At 31.0% G+C, this 25,100-nt stretch overlaps 1 protein-coding gene across 1 annotated transcript; it reads left to right on the top strand.

Annotated features, from left to right (window-relative positions):
• The first annotated feature begins 2,415 nt into the window (after window positions 1-2,415).
• On the top strand, window positions 2,416-5,712 carry LOC123894860 (uroporphyrinogen decarboxylase). The gene is made up of 6 exons (XM_045944941.1): window positions 2,416-2,655; window positions 2,764-2,885; window positions 3,455-3,565; window positions 3,694-3,882; window positions 4,413-4,538; window positions 5,119-5,712. Exons 1-6 carry the CDS (start codon window positions 2,550-2,552, stop codon window positions 5,632-5,634), a joined length of 1,170 nt encoding a protein of 389 aa, XP_045800897.1. The 5' UTR covers window positions 2,416-2,549; the 3' UTR covers window positions 5,635-5,712.
• Window positions 5,713-25,100: the final 19,388 nt, after the last annotated feature.

Genomic DNA, 25,100 nt, shown 5'->3' with positions numbered 1-25,100 from the left:
CTGAGAAATATTTTTCAAATCTCTATTATATACATTACGAAATTTCCACGGAGTTTTCGGGCATTCTTGATAGAATTGCTTAGGTGGCATATTCAATTGAATTTTATCTAACCTATTGAAAAAAAAAAAAAAACTTCAATTAAAGAGGTTGTTTATGTGGCATTCAATTGAATCTTCTCTAACCAATCATTACAAAAAAAAAAAAATCTTCAATAAAGATATTTGAATTAATTAAACCAAATTTCATCATAAAATTTTAAACCAAATTTCTTTAAATCAAATTACTCAAATAATACTTAAAACAAAATACATAAATATTATTTTAAATGAAAATTATTAGTGTTATATTTTTAATAAAGATATTTGAATTAATAGGCATATAAGTGCTTGTTGATCGGCTATCATGCCTGTTGCAGATGAAGCTGCTCACCACCACTATTGAATGTTCAATCGCATTTATATCCAAAACAAATCCTTAATAAATTCCATGTACAAATGATCACGACACGAGTAATGCTATTTAGCCAATCAACAAGCACTTATATGCCATTCGCGTGATTTGCACAAAATTTTTAGTCGTACCATTTAGCATTATTGTTAGTTAAAATATACAACATGCATCACCTTCTTTACAAATCTCACCGTTGAGATGATGTAGAGGAACTAATAAGGTTGCATACGGTGTAAAATTGAAAGATAAGAAGTTTATTTTTAAGATTAAGAGATTTATAACCAGATAAATAACATTTTACACTATATCATCATAACCATGAATGATACTCTAGATCAGAGTAATCCTCATCTGTCACTATATCGGAGATAGCAGAGGCAGAAGCACTGGGTGTTTTGGAAGCACTTCAATGGTTACAATATGCTAATATGTCAAATGTTCAAATTGAAACCGATTGCCTCCAAGTGGTACAAGTTATAAATAAGAAGTCTAGAAATAACACCGAGCTTGATGTTATTATTGAGTCGTGTCGTAGATTATTAAATGAGTCAAAACTATAAGGTCAATTATGTTATGAGACAAGTCAACCGAGTAGCTCCAGATCTTGCGCTGACAACTCGTTTTAATGCTAGTCTCCAAATTTTTTATTATTGTCCACTTTGTATTAAAACTATTATTATAATTAAATGAAATGCACTAAGTATGTTTGCTTAAAAAAAATATAATTTTGTATTAATATTTTTTTTTGGAGGATGTGTATTAATATTCTTCTAAGAAGTTTTATACAAATAAAATAAATAAATTTTTAACTATAAGAATATTTTTGTCTTTTTATAAATTAAACACATTTCTCTCTCTTCTATTTCTCTCTCTTCTATTTCTCTCGTCTTTCTTTTAAACAAATCAACACTTCAAATCTATCATATTTCTCATCTTTTTCTCTCTTCTCATACTCTCTCTAACCTCTTTCTCTCTTCTCAATTTCTTCTCACAACCAAACATACCATAATAATGAGGGAGGAAATAGTTTTTGGAAGGAAATGAAACAAATGGTATCTTCTCTTCCGTCAGATTAATCCACTGGCTTATAAACAAAAAGGTAAAAATAAATAAATAAATATAAATACAAAAGTCATTTACCTATTTTTTTTTAAAGTAGTCAGCTAGAAAATTCACCTTATAGATATTTACCTATGTATTTTATTCATAAAAATTAAGTAACTTTTTTTTTATCAAGAACTTCTTAAAAAACTGTTTGGTCTAGGGAAAAAAGTTTGAAATAAGTTAGGTCAAACGGAATCTTAATAATGATTAGTTTATTTATTTTTTGGTTTACAATGAGCTGGAGATCGAACCTAGGACCTACAACATACTACCAAAACCCCTCACCACTAGACCAATCCTAGTGGCTTTAATAATGATTAGTTTAGAACGGTGGATTAATGAGACAATGAGAATGAGGCCATAAACACCTTTTATCACTAGTAATAAGTTCTAAAAAATGTCACGTGAGCTTAAATCATTTGACATGAATATTGTATTATATATGTAGAGGGCGGAATTCGATACTAACCAAACGTGAAAGAAAAAAATAAATTATTTTCTAGTTATACAACCAAAAATTAAATAAATAAATATACTATAAGCAAATACTAAAATTAAAGTTCCATTGGAAAATATATAGTCTAATACCTTTTTTTTTGCTAAATAAACAATAATAGTATTCCTTCCTTATATAAAAAATAAAATAAAATGCAAAACTAATAGAGTTGATGAAACATGTTTAATCTGATTCGGGGGTCGGTTCTGAAATAAAGTGGTTCCAGTCCCTTTCCAATCACAGTTGCGGGGATTGAACCGTGATCCTCCCTATCAAGTTCCCAATCGCAATTGAGAATTGAAGGAAGTTGTGGTGACATGGCAGAAGTGAGTGCCCACAAAGAATGGTCAAGTAGATTGTGATTGGAAGAAAGTCTTGTCAGTGATTGGTTGTTAGATTCCCTTATCCTTCCCATGCTTCTCCCCGTACCGTAACAAAGCTCAAACCCAAAGAGAGAAAACACTGCGAGCAAAATCCAAACCCAAATTGAATTCAAACATGTTATCCGGTGGTGTAGTCAGCACTTCCTTCACCTCCATCTTACCCAGAAAAAACCAATCCAATCTCCTTTTCCCCTCCAAATCCATTTCATGTTCCCTTCCAGGTATGTATGTATGTATGCATAATAATATTAATATTAGTTAGGGTTTTATCTTCCCCTTTTCTTCAATTTCATTTTCTTCTTCTTCTTATGTATCTCAATTTTGTGTAGGAGCTGTTGCTGAACCAAAAGCAACAAATGCTACTGAACCGCTTTTGCTTAATGCTGTTCGTGGGTTGGATGTTGAAAGACCTCCAGTTTGGCTTATGAGACAAGCTGGGAGGTACATGAAGGCAGGTTTATTCATTTTATTCTTTTGCTTCAGTTATGTATTTCTCATTTAATAACATTCATATTTGCGCTTGTTTGGATTGACTTAATTTATCTCATTCATTCATATTTTATACGAAAACACACTTTGACTTTATTTTATCATGTGCAATACAAATAGATTATTCATTAGTCATTACAGATTATATTGGTAATTGCTTATGCTATATGCTGCAGGGTTAAGCCGTTACTGTTCTGAAATTACTTACCTTTCAAACCAAAATGAAATACTGAATTGACTCTGCTTAACATGTGCAGTGGGAATGTATTGGTTTCTTAAAAACAAGTTGCATTTGGTATTAGCTGATAATTGTGTTTAACCCTTTCATTTTTCACTTTTTCTACAACTTATCTCCATAATTGAAATTTTTCTAAAGTTTTTCAAACTGAAGTCAGAGCAAGTATTTGTCTGAATTGTCACATTCTTTGGTTTCCTATACTTATCTTATCCTTCATGAATATGTTTGGTGAGCTGTTTTTTTTCTTCTTATAATGAAAGGAGATCTGATTTTTGAACTTTATTATTAACCAGAGTTACCAAGTAATCTGCGAGAAATATCCTTCATTCCGTGAAAGGTCTGAAAACGTTGATCTCGTGGTAGAAATTTCATTGCAACCATGGAAGGTTTTCAAGCCTGATGGGGTAACGTAACTCTCTAACACTCATTATTTTTTTTATGCTCTGTGAAGTATTTTTATTAACCTACTTCTTGTGACGTGGTTCTGGTTATGTTGTTGATGCTAATTTACTTGATACTGATTCTGTAACAGGTGATTTTATTCTCAGACATTCTTACCCCACTTTCTGGAATGAATATCCCGTTCGATATTGTGAAAGGTAAGGGTCCTGTCATATTTGACCCTGTTCACTCGGCAAGCCAAGTTGATGAAGTGAGGGAGTTTATTCCTGAAGACTCAGTTCCATATGTCGGTGAAGCACTGACAATTTTGAGGAAAGAGGTCCGAGTATCCTATATTCTACCTTTGCATCCTTGTTTTATCATTTCAATCCACACTTATTTTTATTGCTGAATAAAAGTAAAACCTCTGTTGTGCCAAATACCATAAGGCTGCAAGTTGTTTAGATTTATTTGAGTTAAAAAAGCACTGTGCATTTTTTGGACGTTTGTGGTTGTGAGAGGGATGTAATGACATTGGGTGAACGAACAAATGATTGAAAGCACGGTTCATTTGGTTACTGACTCATGAGGAAGCATTTAATCTTGAAAACTCACAGAACTGTCTATGCTATTAAACTGTTTGCCCTGCTGGTGACTATCAAGATAATATGAATGATTGAATCCATTTGTATGCCCTGATCCTATTAAAACACTTCCTTGTATTAAATATAAGTTACTTGGAGACTCTAATTATCTAATCTAAATTTCATATAGTTGTTGCTTCTCTGTTATTCTCTGTGACTGAATTAATGTATAATAATTCCCCTATGATTTAATTTTTTTAATTAAATTATAAAGTACTGATTACAGGTGGATAATAAGGCTGCAGTCCTTGGTTTTGTTGGGGCTCCATTCACCCTGGCATCGTATGTGGTTGAAGGTGGTTCATCAAAACACTTCTCAAAAATAAAGAGACTGGCTTTCTCTGAACCCAAGGTAATCTTCTACCATCTTACTCTGTCTCTTAGACACAATAAACTTGTCACCATGTAAATTTATGATGTGCTTATGTTTAAAGATTCAGCAGTCAAAACCTGGAATGTTTTGCCAGTCCACACAATAACCAATGAATCCTTAAATTGGTCATTTAGAGTGGGCCTGTTTAAGCTATTTTCCCCTAGAAAAAGTCACTTTTATTTTTAAATTTAAAGTTTGTAACATGTTTGTTTGTTTGGAAAAAGTCTGAAGATGAAAAGAAATCAGATTTGTGATTATTTGGAGAAACTATTTGAGTAGCATCCGAATAAAAGCTATAATTTGTTTGTTTTTTGTTCTTTTTAATTTTGTGTATTACGATGGGGCTGTTACATTGATGATGAAGCTTGAGTTATTGATCCTATGTTTAAAAATGGTCCGCATGATTCATGTTTACCAGTACCTTCATATCTGTATTATCATGTAGTTTTTTAGTATTATATTTATGCTGCAGTGTTCTCAACTTTCCGAACAAGTTCTGCATCCTTATTTCATCAAATTATCACACTCATTTACTTATTGAACTGTGATTTGTCCACAGATCCTCCACTCATTACTGCAGAAATTCACAACATCAATGGCAAGATACATACAATACCAAGCTGACAACGGAGCTCAAGCTGTTCAGATATTCGATTCATGGGCAACAGAGCTTAGTCCAGTGGATTTTGAGCAATTTAGTTTACCGTACTTGAAGCAGATTATTGACACTGTAAAGAAAAGCCATCCAGAACTCCCTCTTATCCTCTATGCAAGTGGATCAGGAGGCCTTCTTGAGAGAATAGCTTTAACCGGTGTGGATGTAGTTAGTTTGGATTGGACGGTTGATATGGCTGATGGTAGAAGGAGATTAGGACCAAATATAGCTATCCAAGGTAACGTTGATCCTGGTGTTCTTTTTGGTTCAAAAGAGTTAATCACTGATAGGATAAATGATACTGTGAGAAAAGCTGGTAGAGGAAAACACATCTTGAATCTTGGTCATGGCATTGTAGTAGGTACACCTGAGGAGAATGTAGCACATTTTTTTGAGGTTGCCAAAGGACTCAAATACTAAGAAGTTAACTATGATTTTTTTAAGTACTAGCATTTTTATTCATTTCATTATGGTTAATATAATATTTTGGTTTGTCAATATTTTTTTTCCTGTTGCAGTAATAAGTTAGTTACATGACTAACAGTTTATACAAGTTGATGACACTTTGTTAACATTTTAAAAATTTTACTTGGCTTTATCTCTTTGACCCTTAAGTATAAAAAGATATTTATTGTGTTAACTTCATTAACAAGTTCATTATGAATCTATGATGTTTACTTGGTAAAGTTTCATCTCATGTGAAAATAGTGTCAAATCAAATCTTTCAGTAAGTAATTGAGCATCAGGCTAATAGGAGGGCTAAATTTTTGTGAAATTTGAAATTTAATTATTCATGAAAGTTCTAATTTCCTATTTCCCTTTTAATGAATAATTAAATTTCAATTTCAAATTTTCAATTATACCCTAGTGACTTCAATTTTATCAAATGGTAAATTTGGGCATTTTGTCCAATTCAAAAGATGTTGGTTGCTAACAAATAGTACCTTCATAAAAGTAAATGAATAAAGTAAATGAATTAATGAAGGCAAAATCGATTTACCAAAGTCACAACTCCTTATATTCTTACAATTTATTGGTTTTTATCAATTGAGAATTATTTTTGCCATCTACCAGTTACTCATGCGTCCTACTTGTTTTTCATTTTACCCTTTCGTTACTTACCTAGCGGATGTTATAAAAACAAGAAATTTTGAGGAAAAAAATCCTACCATGATTTTTACTAGTTTTCTACTTAAGTAGCGGACATAATCCTCTACTTAAATAGCGGACGTTATAAAAATGTGAAGTTTGAGAAGAAAAAAAACACCCCTTAACATAAAAATTTCTCATTTTAATAACGTCTGTTACTTAAGTAGAGGATTATGTCCGCTACTTAAGTAGCGGATGTTATAAAAATGAGATTTTTGAGGAAAAAACACCCTCCTACGTAGAATCCGCTACTTAAGTAGCGAAAGTAGCAGACAAGGGTATTTTGGTAAATTTGTAGGGTGCCTGAAAATTAGTAGGGTGACAAAAATAATTCTTTTGTCAGTTTGGAGAGGAAACACCAGATCCATCCGGTGTGCTAAGGTCCAATGAAATCGTATATGTTAATGGTGAAAATGAATGGTATACCGTTGAAAGGCTTAGTTGATCCCTCACCATAGATGCTAGTAGTTTCAAGCATGAGGGTGGTTCAATTAAGTCCCTCACCACTGGACCACTTTCGATATCAATTAAGAGCCACAAGATTAATCAAAATCATACATCTTATTATACACGGTATACATATACACGGTATACATAAACACATTATTATATGTCTTCTTCCCCTTCTCTGCTCCTCAAACCTCCATACCCACCATTGTAGCGTTAACATTTCATAGGAGCTTCTGGTGACAACTATGGATCAATTTTCATGCGAAAATGTGGCTAATTCCGTCGAAGATTCACCAACACCCCTTCATTCAAATTTTTGCTCAACAAACAAAAAAAAAGTACAGGCAAAATATTGAAATGAATGAATCCTTAATATATTAAAACAAAAAACATGTTGCCGCCTAAACTAATATCATTGCCGCCCAACTCATTAAGTCTTCAGTTTCTCCTATTTATGCTCCTAAGAATTGCCGCTTAAACCATGCAACTCTTCCATTTCCATTTTTTTTATTTCTAACAAATAAAAAAAAAAATGAAGAACCTTTTGGTTAACCCTTCGTCTTCCTTTTTTTTTAAAATCCAGCAAAAAACACTTTGCAATCCTTCATTTTCTTTTTCCCAATTAATTGTCTAACACAATTTTCACTCACCTCAACTTCTCCTAATTAGAAAATTTCCCCAAACTCTACATTTGCTGCTCTGCTGTTAGGATATTCAAATTCAAACCAATCCAAATAAAAATTGTAAACTGATCCAAAAAAATCGAAAACTTAATATTTGAAATTTAGAATTTAATATTCGAAAATTTAATATTTTGATATGTTTGAAATTTAATTGATATTTTTCATTCCAAAATATTAGTTATTTTTAATATAATATATAACTTAATTTTTATTTCGTCAAAAAGATCAAACTATTATTTGATAATATTAATATTTAATAAAAAAATTATAATTTGTCCATAAATCCTACATCAACTGGCAGAAATGTCGAAATTGTCAGGTCGGATGTCATGACCGGGATTCGAACCCCGATCACTTCACTTTGTGTGTGTGAGTTTCGAATTACTTTGTCATTTCGTCTATGTACCAAAAATAAATTATGATTTGGATATCCAAAAACCGATTCAAATTAAACCGCATAAAATTGGATCGGGTTGAATTTTTTTTATTTGTCATCTAAAATCAAACCAAACCACCAATAAATTTTGTTTGAATCGAATAAATTTTTGCCTCAAAATTAATCTGAACCGAACCGCGAACACCCTCATCTGCTGCCGCGCTGTCTTGACAAAGGTAAGTTTCAATTTTTATTTTAACTTCAGTATTGCCTATTCTATGCATCTCTTCAGTTTCCCATTTTTGAAACTTTCACTTGGGAAGCTTCCTCATTTTTTGTTCAACATCTTTGTATGTAAAAAACATTATGCCATCAATCTGATGGGATCTATGTGCTTCTAATTGTGATGATTCTAACTATCAATCTGATTTATGTGCCACTTTCTGATGTAATGATTAGCTTAATTGAGTTAGTACATGTATCTTGCATCAATTTTTCTGTAAACTTTGGTGCTTCCTTCGACTTAGTCAAAAATCTTAATTCGATTAGTGCATATTACATGATGTAATATCTTTAGTAAAATAAGTTAATTTGCATTAGTTGATGAGTTGTTTATGCAACAAAAATTTGGACGCGGATGTAACCATTGCCCCAAAAGAACTGTTTAACATGACCCTATCTTTAAATATAAAAAATAAAAAATAAAATTTATCTTTAAATACCTACCAAAAAAATTTTATGGACAAGTTTTTACACTTAGATTATTTTAAGTTTAAATTTTCAATACTATTTTATATTTATCTCACACACACTTTCTAAAATATGTTCAAAAATTGGTTAGAAAAATATGTTCAAGAAAATTACCTAAGTAGTTGATTCATGTATAATTAGGGATCTTACTAGAATAATTCAGCTAACAACTAACCGTTCAAGAGAATTTAAATTTAAATTGTTGGTTAGAATAATTTTTATTAGACTTTACTCAAATTCCGACTATTTTTTTTTTTTACAAAAAATTCCGACTATTTATAAATTATTATTTCCTTCGGTCCTTTTTATAAGAAACAATTTGAAAAAAAATTTCCTATATATAGGACCGGAGGGAGTACCAAATTTTAACACGGTCCGGTGCATCGCACGGGTACACGCACTAGTAAATATAAAAGAAACGATATTGATCGATGCTCACTTTGTTTTAGTAATGATTCACTAACATTATAAATTTTTAACTATATCTGCGTTCCTTGCTAAAAAAAAAAAACCACGATTCCAATTTCTTCATTGTTGTCACATGCCTTGTCTTCAAGGACATGCACACAACACAATTGTATTTCACATGATACAAATGCATTGAACCGAAATTTTTGAAGTTAAAAAAAAGTAGTACAAAGACAACAAATTTTAAAAACAATAATTTTTTTAGTAGAAAGACCAACAAATATCCTAAAAAATATCAAATTTTAACAAGGGTAGATTGAAAATTTCATAGGCCTTACTTTCTGATATTTATATGAATATACACTAATACAATAAATTAATGTTATGATTCAATTTGAGTGAAAAGTTTTAATGTTTTTAGTATTGTAATTAAGTAATAATTAGTTTAAAACCCAAAAATTAACTTTTAATTTTGGATAATACAAACAAGCGCTCGAAATTAAGAATATTGTTTAAAAAATCAAAATAGATAACTTCTATATTAAAAAAATGATGTAGTTGTTTTTTTTTTTTTTTGACAATACTTGTATTTTGCAAAACAAATAAAATGTTCATCAATAGCTGCCAACTCCACATTTTTCTCCATAAAATTTAGGGTATATTGTATGGATCACATTTTGATGTAGTTGTTATTTAGAGTGTAGGCTGTTAGAGTATGAAGCTCTTTTCGAAAACTTAGCATTTTGATACTCTAGTCTAGTTATTAATTCATGTAGTTTACTAAGAAAAATCCCATTCTCTGAATAGAATTCAAAAGTTTGCCTCCAACTTGCAGCCATGTTTTTTTTTTCTTTCTTATTTCTTTTTCTGTATGAAATTTTGTTCTCCAGAGGACATATGTCTTACACATTATTTGGGACAATTGTATAAGTTGTATGATGTTTGAGACAAAATGCAAGACAATATGATGCAGTAAATAAATAAGGAAAGCAATAAAGAATACAAGCAATTGTTTACCTAGTTCGGTGAAACTACACCTACTTTAGGCGATACCAATCCAGGTAAGGAAATTCACTACTTCGAATCGATACTTAGTCTTACAAGTAACAACAAATTAACCCTATATTGTTCCCAACACATTTTCTTAATCCTAGCTTCCCTCTACCTAAAAGCTTAGTCCCCTAAGTATGAAAACCCATTCACTTTCCTCGATCACTAGCCCAAGTGATTTCATTCAACACTGACCTAAACTCTAAACCTTAGGCACCTAACTGACCTAAGAGGAGGTAAAACTTGTGTAATCAATTTGCATATGTGGACAAACACATGGCACTTTGACACGCTGACACGTGTACTGTTCAAACGGTGTTAGTGACAAAACTAACGGAAATGACTTACATGATACCTAAAATAAACGCAAATTGATGTTTTTTAAACGTAAGAGATCAAATATGTAATTAAGTCTTTATTTTATTATTTACATGATATAATATGCATATACAGAACTTACACATACATAAGAACTTATTTTTAATACCAACAATATAGTTCTGGAACACTTGAAATGATATGTTTTGACAGCCTACTGTTTTATGGACTCAATTTGATTTGAGTTTGCTAAGTTGGACAAGGTAATAGGTTAATTGATAGAGTTAAGTTAAGTATTGTGGTTTGGTTCGGTTTTCTGAAATTAAAACCGCAAACCAAACCAAACCGTGCAGTTTAGAAGAAAAATGATCCGTGCGGTTAAATTTTTTGCGGTTTCGGTTTGGGTTGCTTCGTTTTGCGATTTTACTTTTGGGTTGGTTCGGATTCGATCACCCCTAGTTTGTGGGAAGATTTTTTAACCGATAAATTTTTTTAAGAAAATATATATAAAAAATACAAAAAAAAAATAATAAAAAGATTATAGAGAGTTTAGTCGATAAAAATAAATTATCGAAAGAATATAGAAAAAATAAATTGAAATACATAAAAATAGGATTAACTTAAATTTCGAGCTAAAGTCGATGGATCCGTGCGAATGCACGGGTCTTTAAACTAGTGTATATAAACATCAAAAATCTATTACTAATATATTAAAATTGATTACCACCAAAATTACTAATTTATCTGTGACGGGAAAACGGGAAAATAGATTCTAGGGACAAAACCGATAGAATCAAGTCTCAAAGTAGAAATTCTAATGATTTGAATAGAATTCGGTACAAATGAGAAATATAAAGATAAATTGAGAGTTGTTTTTGAGAGGAGAAAATAATTGTTCATTCATTGATTGATTTTCAAAATGAGGCACAATTGCTTTAAATACAACCACAAAGGCTAAAAAGGTAATTGACATAAATAAAACTATTTATTTAAAATAAACTATTAAACTATACCTAATTCCTGTCACAATACCCTTCCCTTCAAACATCCTTGTCCTCAAGGATGAACAATCACAAGTGCCATGTTTAAGAGGCAAGGCTTTCCATTTGATTAAAACTTTAGCATCTCGAACATTTCCCGTATCGATCATCTTCCTTTGAAAAATAACTATAAAAGCAAACCAGTTCAGAACCTTTCCATATTGCCTTGATGAATAGTGTGCAGCAACAAACATAGGTAAGCTCAATGAGTAATTGCTTAACAACACATTCCTTGTTGGCACCCAGGCAGCAACTACATTCTCATAAAAACCCTTCTCTTTTTCACTCTTTAGGAACTCTGAATCTCTGATAGCATCTGCTGATAGAAATGGGCAAGACTAATAAGCTTCATCCAATCCATAGCATTAACCACTATTATTCCAATATTCAAAAGTCTTCTACCATGCCTTGAAACCACATATAAACCTTTAAATGGTGTGTGAAAATCATTGAACAGCTGCACAAGCTTGGCAGTTGAAAAGTACTGATGAGAACCAAACTGAGAAGTAATTTCAAAATTATTTAGAGCATCATGTGCTATAACTAAGTGAACACCTTGAACTAAAGAAATGGAACAATATGTTTCATTTGTTGAAATGTTAAAAGAGTTACTCTTCCAACCATCCATTTGTCTATAAATATTTGGTACTTCCATATTCTTGTCATCATTGATCTTCACTACCTCATGCGTCCCAACACTTGAACCAAGGGCCATTAGATACAGAGATTGAGATTCCTCATTAACAAAACTCATGATCCAAATTTTAGAGCCAAAGATAGCAACAAGGAATACTAAAAATTCTAGAACATAAAACCTGACTCTTTTTGCTTCAGACCTTTGAAAAATCAAGTTATCATAGAATAACTCTCCAATGGTATGTTTAATTCCACTAGCTTTAGAAACAAAATCAAATCTTCTAATCCTTGCACTGTCAACAAAATAGCAGTAAATATTGGCCAAAACAGAACTACAATCATCATGAAAAAGATCACGCGAATAGCCCCAAGTGTGAACAAGTTGAGGTCCAGGTGCCAACACTTTTGGAACTTCAATGCACACTCCATCTAGTAATGGTTCAATTACCTTCATGATTTGATAATTCGGGACTCTAATCAAGGTCTCCAATGACCATTTAAATTTTTTAATATGTCTACTACTCATACTTACTAAACCATATTTGTGTACCTTTGCTTTTCCACACTCATCAACCTCCATCACATGTTGAATTGAATTCTTCTTCTTGGCAATCAGTTCCTCACCCGCTCTTCGAGTGGACACTCCAAGATTTCTCTGCAGTAAATAGAGAAATGCAGCTCGCGGCATGAAATTTGGAAGACCAATCCACTTAGCCTCTTCCAAAACCTTAATTTCTTCAATTAAAAAATTCTTTTTAGTATCACTTTCAACACAATTTCCAAAATTACTTGCACAAAGATGAAGCATCTCCACTAACCGAATGGTGCAATGCATATGCTTGTCTTCAGGATACTCTTCAAAGTCACAAGGGGTATTATGCATCTTATGCATGTCTTTGAACAAACCATAAGCAAGAACCTGCTCATTATCCATGCACCTATTAATGATGGCACTCCAAACAGTTTTGTGGCACTCTGGCATTTCATCAAACAGTTGGAGGGAAGTTTGCAAGATTGAAAAATGCTTTGCGGTGGTAACCAACAAAGACAAATTGAGGGACGACATCGGAGTGACAACCCCAACCCCATCGGGTGGTTTCGGTGGTGGTGGTGGGAGCTCACAAATTTGGCTCAGAGGTTGGAAATCTTTTCCCGTAAGGAGAACATAGTGTGACAATGGTTGGTTGAATGACATGAAGTGTGAAGTCTCTATGGTATCAGCTAAGGGATCGACACTAACCTGATGAGGTAAGAATTTGGCACTACTAAGGATATCGTAGCAGGGCTGAGAAATTGCAGAATTAGTTGATACGTCAACGATCAATGAAATCATTTTTTCTTGTTCGTCGACAATCATCGGCATTGGGTCTACAGAAATGACGTCTACAGGTTGATGGAAGTTGGCGAAATCATCTGCGTCGTTCACCGCTGCCTTCGACGTGTCATCGTTATGCGCAACACTTTCCTTTTGTTGGAAATCAATTTGAAGATTATGTGTGGAGTATTTCATATTATCTTTTGAAGAAGCTTCACTTTCTGGTTCCACATCTACTTCATCCATCACTATCACTTTGAACCGAATGCGCTTATGCTTGCATGATCTGGAGTAAAAAGTTCATCGCATAACAAACACAAACCCCTTTCCATCTTTTCTTCAACTTCAAGTGCGCTCAGAATTTTCATGGGATTATGGTTAGTAGCCATCAAAAGCGCCGAATCGAAGGCTCAAGATACCAATTGTAACGGGAAAATAGATTCTAGGGACAAAACCGATAGAATCAAGTCTCAAAGTAGGAATTCTAATGATTTGAATAGAATTCGGTACAAATGATAAATGTAAAGATAAATTGAGAGTTGTTTTTGAGAGTAGAAAGTAATTCTTCATTCATTGATTGATTTTCAAAATGATGCACAATGCCTTTAAACATGTGACAGGAATTAGGTATAGTTTAATAGTTTATTTTAAATAAATAGTTTTATTTATGTCAATTTGCCTTTTTAGCCTTTGTGGTTGTATTTAAAGGCATCGTGTCTCATTTTGAAAATCAATCCATGAATGAACAATTATTTTCTCCTCTCAAAAACAACTCTCAATTTATTTTTACATTTCTCATTTGTACCTTATTCTATTCAAATCATTAGAATTCCTACTTTGAGACTTGATTCTATCGGTTTGAAAATAAATAAAACTATTTATTTAAAATAAACTATTAAACTATACCTAATTCCTGTCACAAAATATAACCACAAAGGCTAAAAAGGTAAATTGACATAAATAAAACTATTTATTTAAAATAAACTATTAAACTATACCTAATTTCTGTCACATTATCCTTAGTACTTTTAACCATGTGGCAAGTTTTATATCTTTCATTGCAATTTCACTAATTTTTTTTAAAATATATATATATATATATATATATGAGTCAGGATCCATTGACACCAACTAGTTTGACACCAAATGTTACACCTCTCAATAACGTTTTAACCGATATAAATTTTATAAAATCCACCGTTGGATTGAAAGTTTACATCATATAGATTATTTGTGTAAAATTTCAGACAAATCCAAAATCATTTGATATGTTATTGAGATACATCAAAATTAACGGTTTTTGTATTTTTTTAAATGCCGTTAATCTTTATGTGTCTCAATAGCATATCAAATGATTTTGGATTTGTCTGAAATTTTACACAAATGATCTATATGATGTAAACTTTCAATCCAACGGTGGATTTTATAAAATTTTTATCGGTTAAAACGTTATTGAGAGGTGTAACATTTGGTGTCAAACTAGTTGGTGTCAACGGATTCTGACTCTATATATATATATATATATATATATAAACAACATAAGATAAATAAAAAAAATCAAAAAATATACAAAGAATAAGATGAATACAAAAAAAAAATATTATATAAGAATCTATGCATAAAAATAGGAAAAAAAACAATAAAAAGATTATAGAGAGTTTAGTCGATAAAAATAAATTATGGAAAGAATATAGAAAAAATAGACTGAATACATAAAATTAGGATAAACTTAAATTTCGAGCTAGTCGATGTAATAATAATTTGTTGCTCTAGAAAAAAAATTGATTTATTGTTATTCAATCTCCAAAAACATTACTATATATTCCCCTTTAAGTTTTCATTCCCATGGTGTATGAATTGAGTTTAGGAATCTATTGGACATATATGTTATAAATCATTGAAAGCAAGTACATATATGAATCATCAATCATGGTATATATGGGTATAAAAATTCAATTTTATCGGTTTTAGTATAGAAAACCATTTTAATTAAATTGAGTTTGGTAGTAGGTTGTTTATATGCATAGTTTGCAAATGACATTGACAGTTAAGCAAAGGGGAATGAAAACGCAAGGAGAATAGTAATGATGGGGATAACAATAATTTATATTTGTAGAACAGCAAATCAATTTTTTTTGGTAGAACAAAAAAATTAATTTTTTTTTATAGAACGCTTATCAAATTTTATTTTTGGTAGAACAACAAATCAAATTTTTATGCAACCTAAAAATAAGGAATCTCCTAAATAGATACACACATGAGTTAATATAGGAAACTATTATTAGCCTTTGATTAAAAGAAATAGACGGTTGAGATTTGGTGTCAAATTAAAGTTTTGACACCTATTGTCAACGGATCCTAACTCAAAGAAATATACAAAGATAAAGAATGAATACAAAAAATAAGATGAATACAAAAATAAAAATATTATATAAGAATCTATGCATAAAAATAGAGGGAAAAAAAGATTATAGAGAGTTTAGTAGATAAAAATAAATTATGTAAGGCTTAAATGCACTTTTGGTCCCCCTATTTTCAAAAAAATGAAGTTTTGGTCCCCCTATTTTAAAAACCAACTTTTTAGTCCCCCTATTTTCATTTTTTTTGAGTTTTGATCCCCCATCCTATTTTGGGGTTAATTTTGTTGATGTGGCCTTGTAACTAATGATGTGGCAACATTCATGTGGACAAATTTAATATCCATATCATTATTATATATTTTTAAATTCAATAAAACTTTATTTATAAAATATTTTAATTGTTAGAATTATATATTCAACTAAAATAATAATTGTTAAATCTTATAAAATATGAAATTTGAAACCCTAATTATCAAACCTTCAACTACTAGAATTTTATTCACCGTCGGAGAGAATCCTTCCTTATGGATTTCACTAATTCTATGGTTTCCGTTCAAACTCAACAATTTTTGGATTTTTAAAAACGAAAAGAAATTAGAGATGATTTTGTGTTTCAATAGAAATTACTCATACTCTTTAAACTATCTATGACTTTGGATGAGTTTGAATGAAAACCCAAAAATTGTTTTAAGTTTGAAGTTTAATTCTAGATTGATTTTATATAAAGTTGGATGATGGTGAAAGTTGAAGGTTCTTGAAACACAAAACTTGCTTTCAATATGCAATTGTTTGATATGAATCAAAGAGGATCATGTCCATGTTGTGATTGTTTGTTTTTTCTTAGGTTTAATAAATTAGAGGTTGTGAATTTTTGGATTTTTTATTTTAATGAACTTTCTTAGGTTTAATTAAATTATTTTATAAAATAAGTTTTATTGAATTAAAAACAAATAATGACATGGATATTAAATTTGTCCACGTGGACGCTGATATGCATTAGTGACAATGCCACATCAACAAAATTAGCCTTAAAATGGAATGGGGGATCAAAACTCAAAAAAAATTAAAATTGGGGGACTAAAAAGTTGGTTTTTAAAATAGGGGGACCAAAACTTCATTTTTTTGAAAATAGGGGGATCAAAAGTGCATTTAAGCCATTATGTAAATAATATAGAAAAAATAAACTAAATACATAAAAATAGGTTAAACTTAAATTTTGAGCTAAAGTCGATGGATCAGTGCATTCGCATGCACGGGTCTTTAAACTAGTGTATATATAAACATCGAAAATTCAATTCAACAAATATTTACTTCTCAAGTTACCCCTTCATAGTTTATATATCGCTACACGTTTTATAAGGAATTAATAAACATATTCGAAGAGGCGAAATAAATCAGAATTAGCCACAACACGGTCAATGGAGCTGGATTCATGGGAAAAGTACCTGGCAACGATAAAGAGAAGGCAGAACTTCTCCATAGGATGAAAAAAGTTAAAGCATACCATTGCCACAACCTAACGCTCGAAGACAATTTAAAGGCAGAACTTGTACCATTATGGTGTCTTTCTCTGTCAGGCATCTCACCGTTGTTCAATGCAGGATTAGAGATGAGTCCTAGAGGATTGATTCTTGCTGTAAACTGGTTTGAACTACCATTTCTACTGACACCGTCGAGGCTTCGATTCTGAGATACATGATGAATACTATGCTGAAAATGGAGTTTGATCTCATCGATATGCTATTTGGCAATGTCTTACTACTACTCTCCAATTTCACTGGTTGGAACAAATTCTTAGTAGATATTTGTAATTTTGAACCAATGTATGAATTTTGTTGAATATCACCTTCAAAATAATGCCTAATGGATTTTTCGTGAACCAAAGAATACAAGAGACGTTATTCTGAAGGTGTTGCTAAACAAAAATTATACACTGGTTCAAAATTACAAATATCCCCTAAGAATTTGTTCCAACCAGTGAAATTGGAGAGAAGTAGTAAGACATTCCCAAACCCTAAGTTTCCGCATAATAATCATGTATCTCAGAATCGAAGCATCGGCAAATTTTTTTAAGATACTTACTCCTCAACTTCTCCATAGGATGAAAAAAGTTAAAGCATACCATTGCCACAACCTAATGCTGGAAGACAATTTAAAGGCAGAAGTTGTACCGTTATGGTGTCTTTTTCTGTCATGCATCTCACCGTTGTTCAATGTAGGATTAGAGATGAGTCCTAGAGGATTGATTCTTGCTGTAAATTGGTTTGAACTACCATTTCTACTGACACCGTTGAGGCTTCGATTCTGAGATACATGATGAATACTATACTGAAAATGGAGTTTGATCTCATCGATATGCTATTTGGCAATGTCTTACTACTACTCTCTAACAAATTCTTAATAGATATTTGTAATTTTGAACCAATATATGAATTTTGTTTAGCAGCACCTTCAGAATAATGCCTAATGGATTTTTCAGGAATCAGTGAATGATTTTCGGGTTCCCAAAGAATAGAGACGTTATTCTGAAGTGCTGCTAAACAAAAATCATACACTGGTTCAAAATTACAAATATCCCCTAAGAATATGTTTCAACCAGTGAAATTGGAGAGGAGTAGTAAGACATTGCCAAACGGCATATCGATGAGATCAAACCCTAAGTTTTCGCATAATAATCATGTATCTCAGAATCGAAGCATCGGCGGTGTCAGTAGAAATGGTAGTTCAAACCAGTTTACAGCAAGAACCAATCCTCTATACTCTTCTCTAATCCTGCATTGAACAATGGTGAGATGCACGACAAAAAAATACATCATAAGTTCAGCCTTTTAAATACAGCCTAGAAATTTGTTACCAATATAAAAATAAGAAAAATCACCTCATATTAGAAATTGGTTTCAATAAGGATCCAATTTTCAAACGTCTCTCTAATAATTATTATTATTATTATTATTATTATTATTATTATTATTATTATTATTATTATTATTATTATTATTATTATTATTATTATTATTATTATTATTATTATTATTATTATTATTATTATTATTATTATTATTATTATTATTATTATTATTATTATTATTATTATTATTATTATTATTATTATTATTATTATTATTATTATTATTATTATTATTATTATTATTATTATTATTATTATTATTATTATTATTATTATTATTATTATTATTATTATTATTATTATTATTATTATTATTATTATTATTATTATTATTATTATTATTATTATTATTATTATTATTATTATTATTATTATTATTATTATTATTATTATTATTATTATTATTATTATTATTATTATTATTATTATTATTATTATTATTATTATTATTATTATTATTATTATTATTATTATTATTATTATTATTATTATTATTATTATTATTATTATTATTATTATTATTATTATTATTATTATTATTATTATTATTATTATTATTATTATTATTATTATTATTATTATTATTATTATTATTATTATTATTATTATTATTATTATTATTATTATTATTATTATTATTATTATTATTATTATTATTATTATTATTATTATTATTATTATTATTATTATTATTATTATTATTATTATTATTATTATTATTATTATTATTATTATTATTATTATTATTATTATTATTATTATTATTATTATTATTATTATTATTATTATTATTATTATTATTATTATTATTATTATTATTATTATTATTATTATTATTATTATTATTATTATTATTATTATTATTATTATTATTATTATTATTATTATTATTATTATTATTATTATTATTATTATTATTATTATTATTATTATTATTATTATTATTATTATTATTATTATTATTATTATTATTATTATTATTATTATTATTATTATTATTATTATTATTATTATTATTATTATACACATAAAAGGAACCAAATCATCTTAATAATATGATTAATTTTGGATTTAAATTAAAAAGGGGTTATGGTTTCAAATATAAATTAGGGCTTTTTGATTTAATGATGAAATTTGAGCAAGTAAAAGATAGAATGCTACTTACTCTTCAAGAAGAAGAACAAAGTTGCAGCGAAAACGACTCCGGTGACGTTGGTTTTTCTCGACCAGTGCCCGAAAACTTGCTCATCTTTGATTCTTTTTGTGGGTTTGTTGCGGATCTCAAGAGGAAGAGATTTGTTTCTCTAATGGCTGCCCCATGGTGGGCGAAAATAGGTGAGCAGGTAGTCCTCCAAATTTTTAACTTGTTAGATCTGAGAAACAAAAGTGTAGGGGGTAGGTTTTGTACAGGAGAAATCAGATGAACATAAACCCAAATTTTTTTTTTCCTTTTCCTAGGCCTAGGGAAAAGGACAAATTGAAAATTAGAGGAAGAAGAGAAACCATCATTCAAGCATATAGGGAAGGAAAATAAGAAAGTGGATTGAAAATGGGGTAACAAGAGGGAGAAGAAGCAAGTATTAGAGTAAAAGAGAGATGATTTGAGAGAAGAAAAGTGATTGAAATGAAGACGAGTGAAACCCTTGAAGTCCATATATATCCATGAAGTTGGGTGAATGGGTTCTTCATTTGAAAAGTCCTACTCAAAATTACATTAATTTACATCTTTTTTCAATTAAATTATTACCATAAATATGGATGACAATTTGACCCTATCTAGTGGGTGCTCACAACAAATGTTCATAACGAGTATGGTAAAAATGAATATTTTGGATACAGGTGTGGATGTTACCCAAAAAAATGAGAGGGTATGAGTGCGGGTGCGAGTACCTTAGTACTCATCCCATCCCATACTCATATAATATATATCTATTTTATTTATTCATCCTTAATTATAAGCAAAATTTCACATTTTAGATTCATTGAAAAAATAATGTATCTGGTCTACAATATAGTCCAGATACATCAATTATTCAATGAATCTGAAAAGTTGATTTTTGCTTATAATTAAGGATGGAGGGAGTGATGGAGAATTTGCAAGTGCACAAAATCGTTATCAAGTAATAAAGTAGTAAGTTATCGTCTTCGCAGGGGTTGTGCCAAAACTATTAGTTTCGCATAGGAATTTAGAAAGTAAAGGTGTTTTGCATTCGCTTTGTTGGTTTGAAAAGGTTTTGACAAGTAAAAATAAAAAGTAATAAAATAAATAACAATTAAATAAATAGCAATTAAATAAACTATTGTGCGAGTAGATGCACGGGGTGGTTAAGTGTTTCGAATCTCTCCCTTACTCCTATTTGGTAAGGGGCGTTATACCTGCCTCATTGTTTATTATTCAATTCGACGAATTAATTTCTATTAAAATAAGTTCAGTACTACCGTTCCTTATTTCTATTGCAATTTGAAAAGAATTTAGTCAACCGCTAGTAGGTTTCCCTCTTGTTTGTCACGTTTCTTTATCCTATGACAAGTTGTTACGTGTTCTCCTACCTTGTTTGATTAACCTTAATCATGCAGAATTTAACTAAGTGTAATTCTTAATCCTACCCCCAGCCGCATATACTGAATTTAATGGTCTCATTTGTTCGGGCATATTAGTCTGTTGTCACGGGATCATCTAATTCCTATGGGTTCGTTCTATAATTTGATCAAAATTTAAAACAAAGCATTAAAACAAGACAATCGAATATAATCTTTTTCGAACTAGATTACATGTTCTCAAGCATTTATAAGGGAGTTCATCTACTCGACCTAACCTAGGAAAATAAAATTACAAATTTCTTAGCCCTCTTTGCCTCCTCCTTAGAGTTCTGATAACTCTTTTTGAATATTGAATAGTTTCTCAATATTTCTGAATGAATAATTGTGAAGAATGATAGCTCTATTTATAGTTTTTTTCTCGTGGATTTGGGCTTTTCCATCATGCGCATCGTACCCACGATGGCTTGCAAATCTGCTCATCGTGGCCACGATGCGATCCATCGTGCTACGATGGATTGATTTGTTTTATTGTTTAAACCGACTTCCCATTGTTTTGCGATGGTCCTCATTATGGTGCGATGAATTTTTCAATTTCTCCCTTTTTTGATGTTTTTTTCACTTTTCTCACTTCTTGGCCAAGTAGCTTCATTTCTCTAGGTTTTTGCTTGCTTTTGATCTTCAATTGCTACTAAAACTACTAAAAACTATACTAAATAGTATCTAGCAATTTTAATAAATACAACACTATTAAACTATTACACATTCTTAATAAAAATGTTTATTTAGAACTTAATGCAAACACAATGTGAATATGTCGATAAAGATATGAACTTTAGAATGACGTTAATAATAATTCTGTTTATAATTTTCATGAGTCAATATTAAAATCTTTTAAAAAAATTTAATTCTATTAAAACGATATAATTGATCGATTTATTTTTAGCAAAAATGTGGGTAACGGGTACAAGTACTTAGGTACCCTAGGGTACTCGCACAGGTACAAAGGTTGTACCCGCGCGGTTACGGGGATGTGTACTTAGGTACCCTACTTATACCCTACACATTGTTTGGTTCTCTCACGAAAGACAGGATTAGTACCTATATGAAGAGCACTTTGATTTTCAAAATAAAGAGCTGGAGGTTTGATACAAGTGACTCCCAAGTCTGCAAGCAAGTAAACAAGACATTGAAGCTCACAAGAAGGAAAGAGCACAATACTCAGCTTCAGAAGAACTTCTAGAGACAGTATGTTGCTTCTTTGCTCTCCACGAAATCAAAGACGTCCCAAGAAAGAAGTAGTAGCCTGAAATAGAAGTAGTATCAAGACAGCCAACCCAATCTGCATCAGTGAAGCCAAGAAATTGAAGCTTTTGCATCTCTCTGAGTAGTAAGCCTATCCCAGGTGAACCTTTCAAGTATCTTACTACTCTACAAGCATTTTCATAGTGGGTATGTGTAGGGGATTTGAGAAACTGATTAAGCTGATGTGTCACAAAAGCAATGTCAAGTTAAGTGGTGGTGAGGTAAAGGAGTTTACCAACTAATATTCGGTAACTGGGAATGTCATTAAAGGGTTATGATGAGTCCTGATGTAACTTGATAGAGGGGCCAAGTGGTGTTTTAGCAGGCTTAGCTCCAAAGAGACATGTATCATGAAGCAAATCAAGACAATATTATTTGACAAATACTAATGTCCAACTTATAATGTGCTACTTCAATTCCCAAAAAAAATACTTCAATTAACCAAAGCCCTTAATCTTAAATTGAGTATCCAATAGCTGTTTGATGCGAAGAAATTCTTCAAGAGAGTCACCAGCTAGAATTATGTCATCAACATACACGAGAAGAATAGTGAATTTGAAATCTCTATGAAGTGTGAAGAGGGAATAATCTGAAGCAGACTGTTTGTAACCTTGAGCAAGCAAAACAGCAGTAAGTTTTTCATACCACTGTAGATTGCTTTAAGCCATAGAGTGACTTAAGGAGTTTACAAACTTGGTTGGGCTCAAAAGTAGCAAGACCTTGAGGAATAGCCATATACACTTCTTCCTGAAAGTCTCCATGCAAGAAAGCTTATTGACATCAAGTAGATGCAAATGCCAAGAATTAATAGCAACTAAAGCAAGAAGAGTTCTGACAGTTGTAATATTGGCTACATGTGAAAAAGTCTAAAAAATCAATATGGGATTTAAGTCTAGTAAACCTTCTGAGACCAATATCATCATGAGCATCATGGTTAGTGGGATCGATATGGATAGATGGATTAATATCTTAATCAATAGGGAAACAGTCAATAGGAGAATTAGCAGAAGGTGTATCAATGAAAATAATAGGGTTAAGGTCAGTATCAGTGTTAGGCAAGGTAGAGGCTACAAGTACAGAGTCAATAGTTGGAGAGATAGGTGTAACAGGTTTAGTGTATGTGTTGGTAATTGGATGGCTAGAATGGTAAGTCCATTGAAAGGGTAGATTAAAGGCAAGATGTGTTCATGGTAAGTGATATTTCTATAAATGATATGGTTTTAGTGTTAAGATCAAGCAAGGAAGCTCCTTTGAGTTTGACACCTTGCTTATGTCCTAAGTAAACAGACTTTGTAGCTCTAATTTAAAGTTTGGTTCGATGATTTTGAATAATGGAAGCAAAACATAAAGAACCAAAGACTTTTAATTCATGTAGGCCAGAATTATGATTAAATCTATGATAGTAAGCAGACTTGTTTTGTAATATATAACTGAGAATTCTGTTAATAATGTAGGTGTCTCGTAAGAAAGCATAAGACCAAAATTATTTAGGTAATTTGGATTGAAAAAGTAAGGCTCTCCCAACATTTAAAATATGTTGGTGTTTTCTCTCTACACGTCCATTTTGTTGAGGTGTCTCAACAGAACTAGTTTGATGTTCAATCACTTTTGAGGCAATAAAAATCCAGGGCCATTATCACTCCTCATAGTTTTGACATGACAATGATATTGGTTTTCAATCATAAGCAAAATTTGTCGGACAAGGTTAGGCACTTCAGATTTGGCTTTACACAAAATGACCCATGTAAATCTACTATGAGTTCATTCCAAACATCAACATCATTATCAAGAAACACAAACACTATGCATTGAGCAATAGATTCATCAACAGAATTCATAAGCCAAGAATGTCCTAACATATTACAACGATTTCAAGCCATGAAATTTGGATCAAATTCAGTGGGAACAGCAATGGAACCATCAACGAAATCAAATGTTGTTCTTACCTCCAAGTGCTCGTCGCATAGATCGACCTCAAGCTTGATAATTGGAGTGATTAAGAACCGGTTTCACAGCGATGGATGAAGGACCATCTGTTGCATTAACGTAGTAAACATCGCCAGGATTTTGTGAAGGATCAATGCACAACGACGTGGTTGCATTCCCGCCGGTGCTGGTATTTCCACAAGCCATAACGAGGAAGAAAGCGATGCGAAGCAAAGCTCAGAAGAGCTCTGATACCATCATGAAGTTCTGCAACATGATGGAAAGAAGGAAGAAAAACTAGAGAGAATTGAAGAAGAAAGCATAAGCTATTTTGATTATTGAATTGATGAAATGAGAGTTTGTTACAATAAGCTATATATAGACAGTTTAGCACTACCAACTATCTAACTGTCATCATAACAAACTTACCATATGAGTGGTTTAACTTTCCAGGGCATCTCTTGTTCAATTTAGCACCATTAATCAATTAATTAACTTACCATATGATTAAGTTTTTGTTCATCATTCTGCCTGGCCATTTTCAGTTTAGATATCTATCTGAATGTCATGAATGTTCCTCTAACCGGATGCATTCATTAGTTAATTATTTAAAATGAAATCCTATTCCATAAATAAAGAGATATCGAAACATTCTATTTACACAGGAAATTCTA

Source organism: Trifolium pratense, linkage group LG7 (assembly GCF_020283565.1).
Source record: "Trifolium pratense cultivar HEN17-A07 linkage group LG7, ARS_RC_1.1, whole genome shotgun sequence".
NCBI lineage: Eukaryota > Viridiplantae > Streptophyta > Magnoliopsida > Fabales > Fabaceae > Trifolium > Trifolium pratense.
The sequence above is the reverse complement of the archived record's forward strand: the minus strand, read 5'-3'. Positions and strand labels throughout refer to the sequence as shown.

Excerpts from the sequence above, each read along its gene's own strand:
- LOC123894860 (XM_045944941.1), top strand. The coding sequence starts at position 2,550 with ATGTTATCCGGTGGTGTAGTCAGCACTTCCTTCACCTCCATCTTACCC. Across the intron at positions 2,886-3,454 it reads AAGCTGGGAGGTACATGAAG|AGTTACCAAGTAATCTGCGA; the intron begins GCAGGTTTATTC and ends ATTATTAACCAG. Across the intron at positions 3,883-4,412 it reads TGACAATTTTGAGGAAAGAG|GTGGATAATAAGGCTGCAGT; the intron begins GTCCGAGTATCC and ends TACTGATTACAG.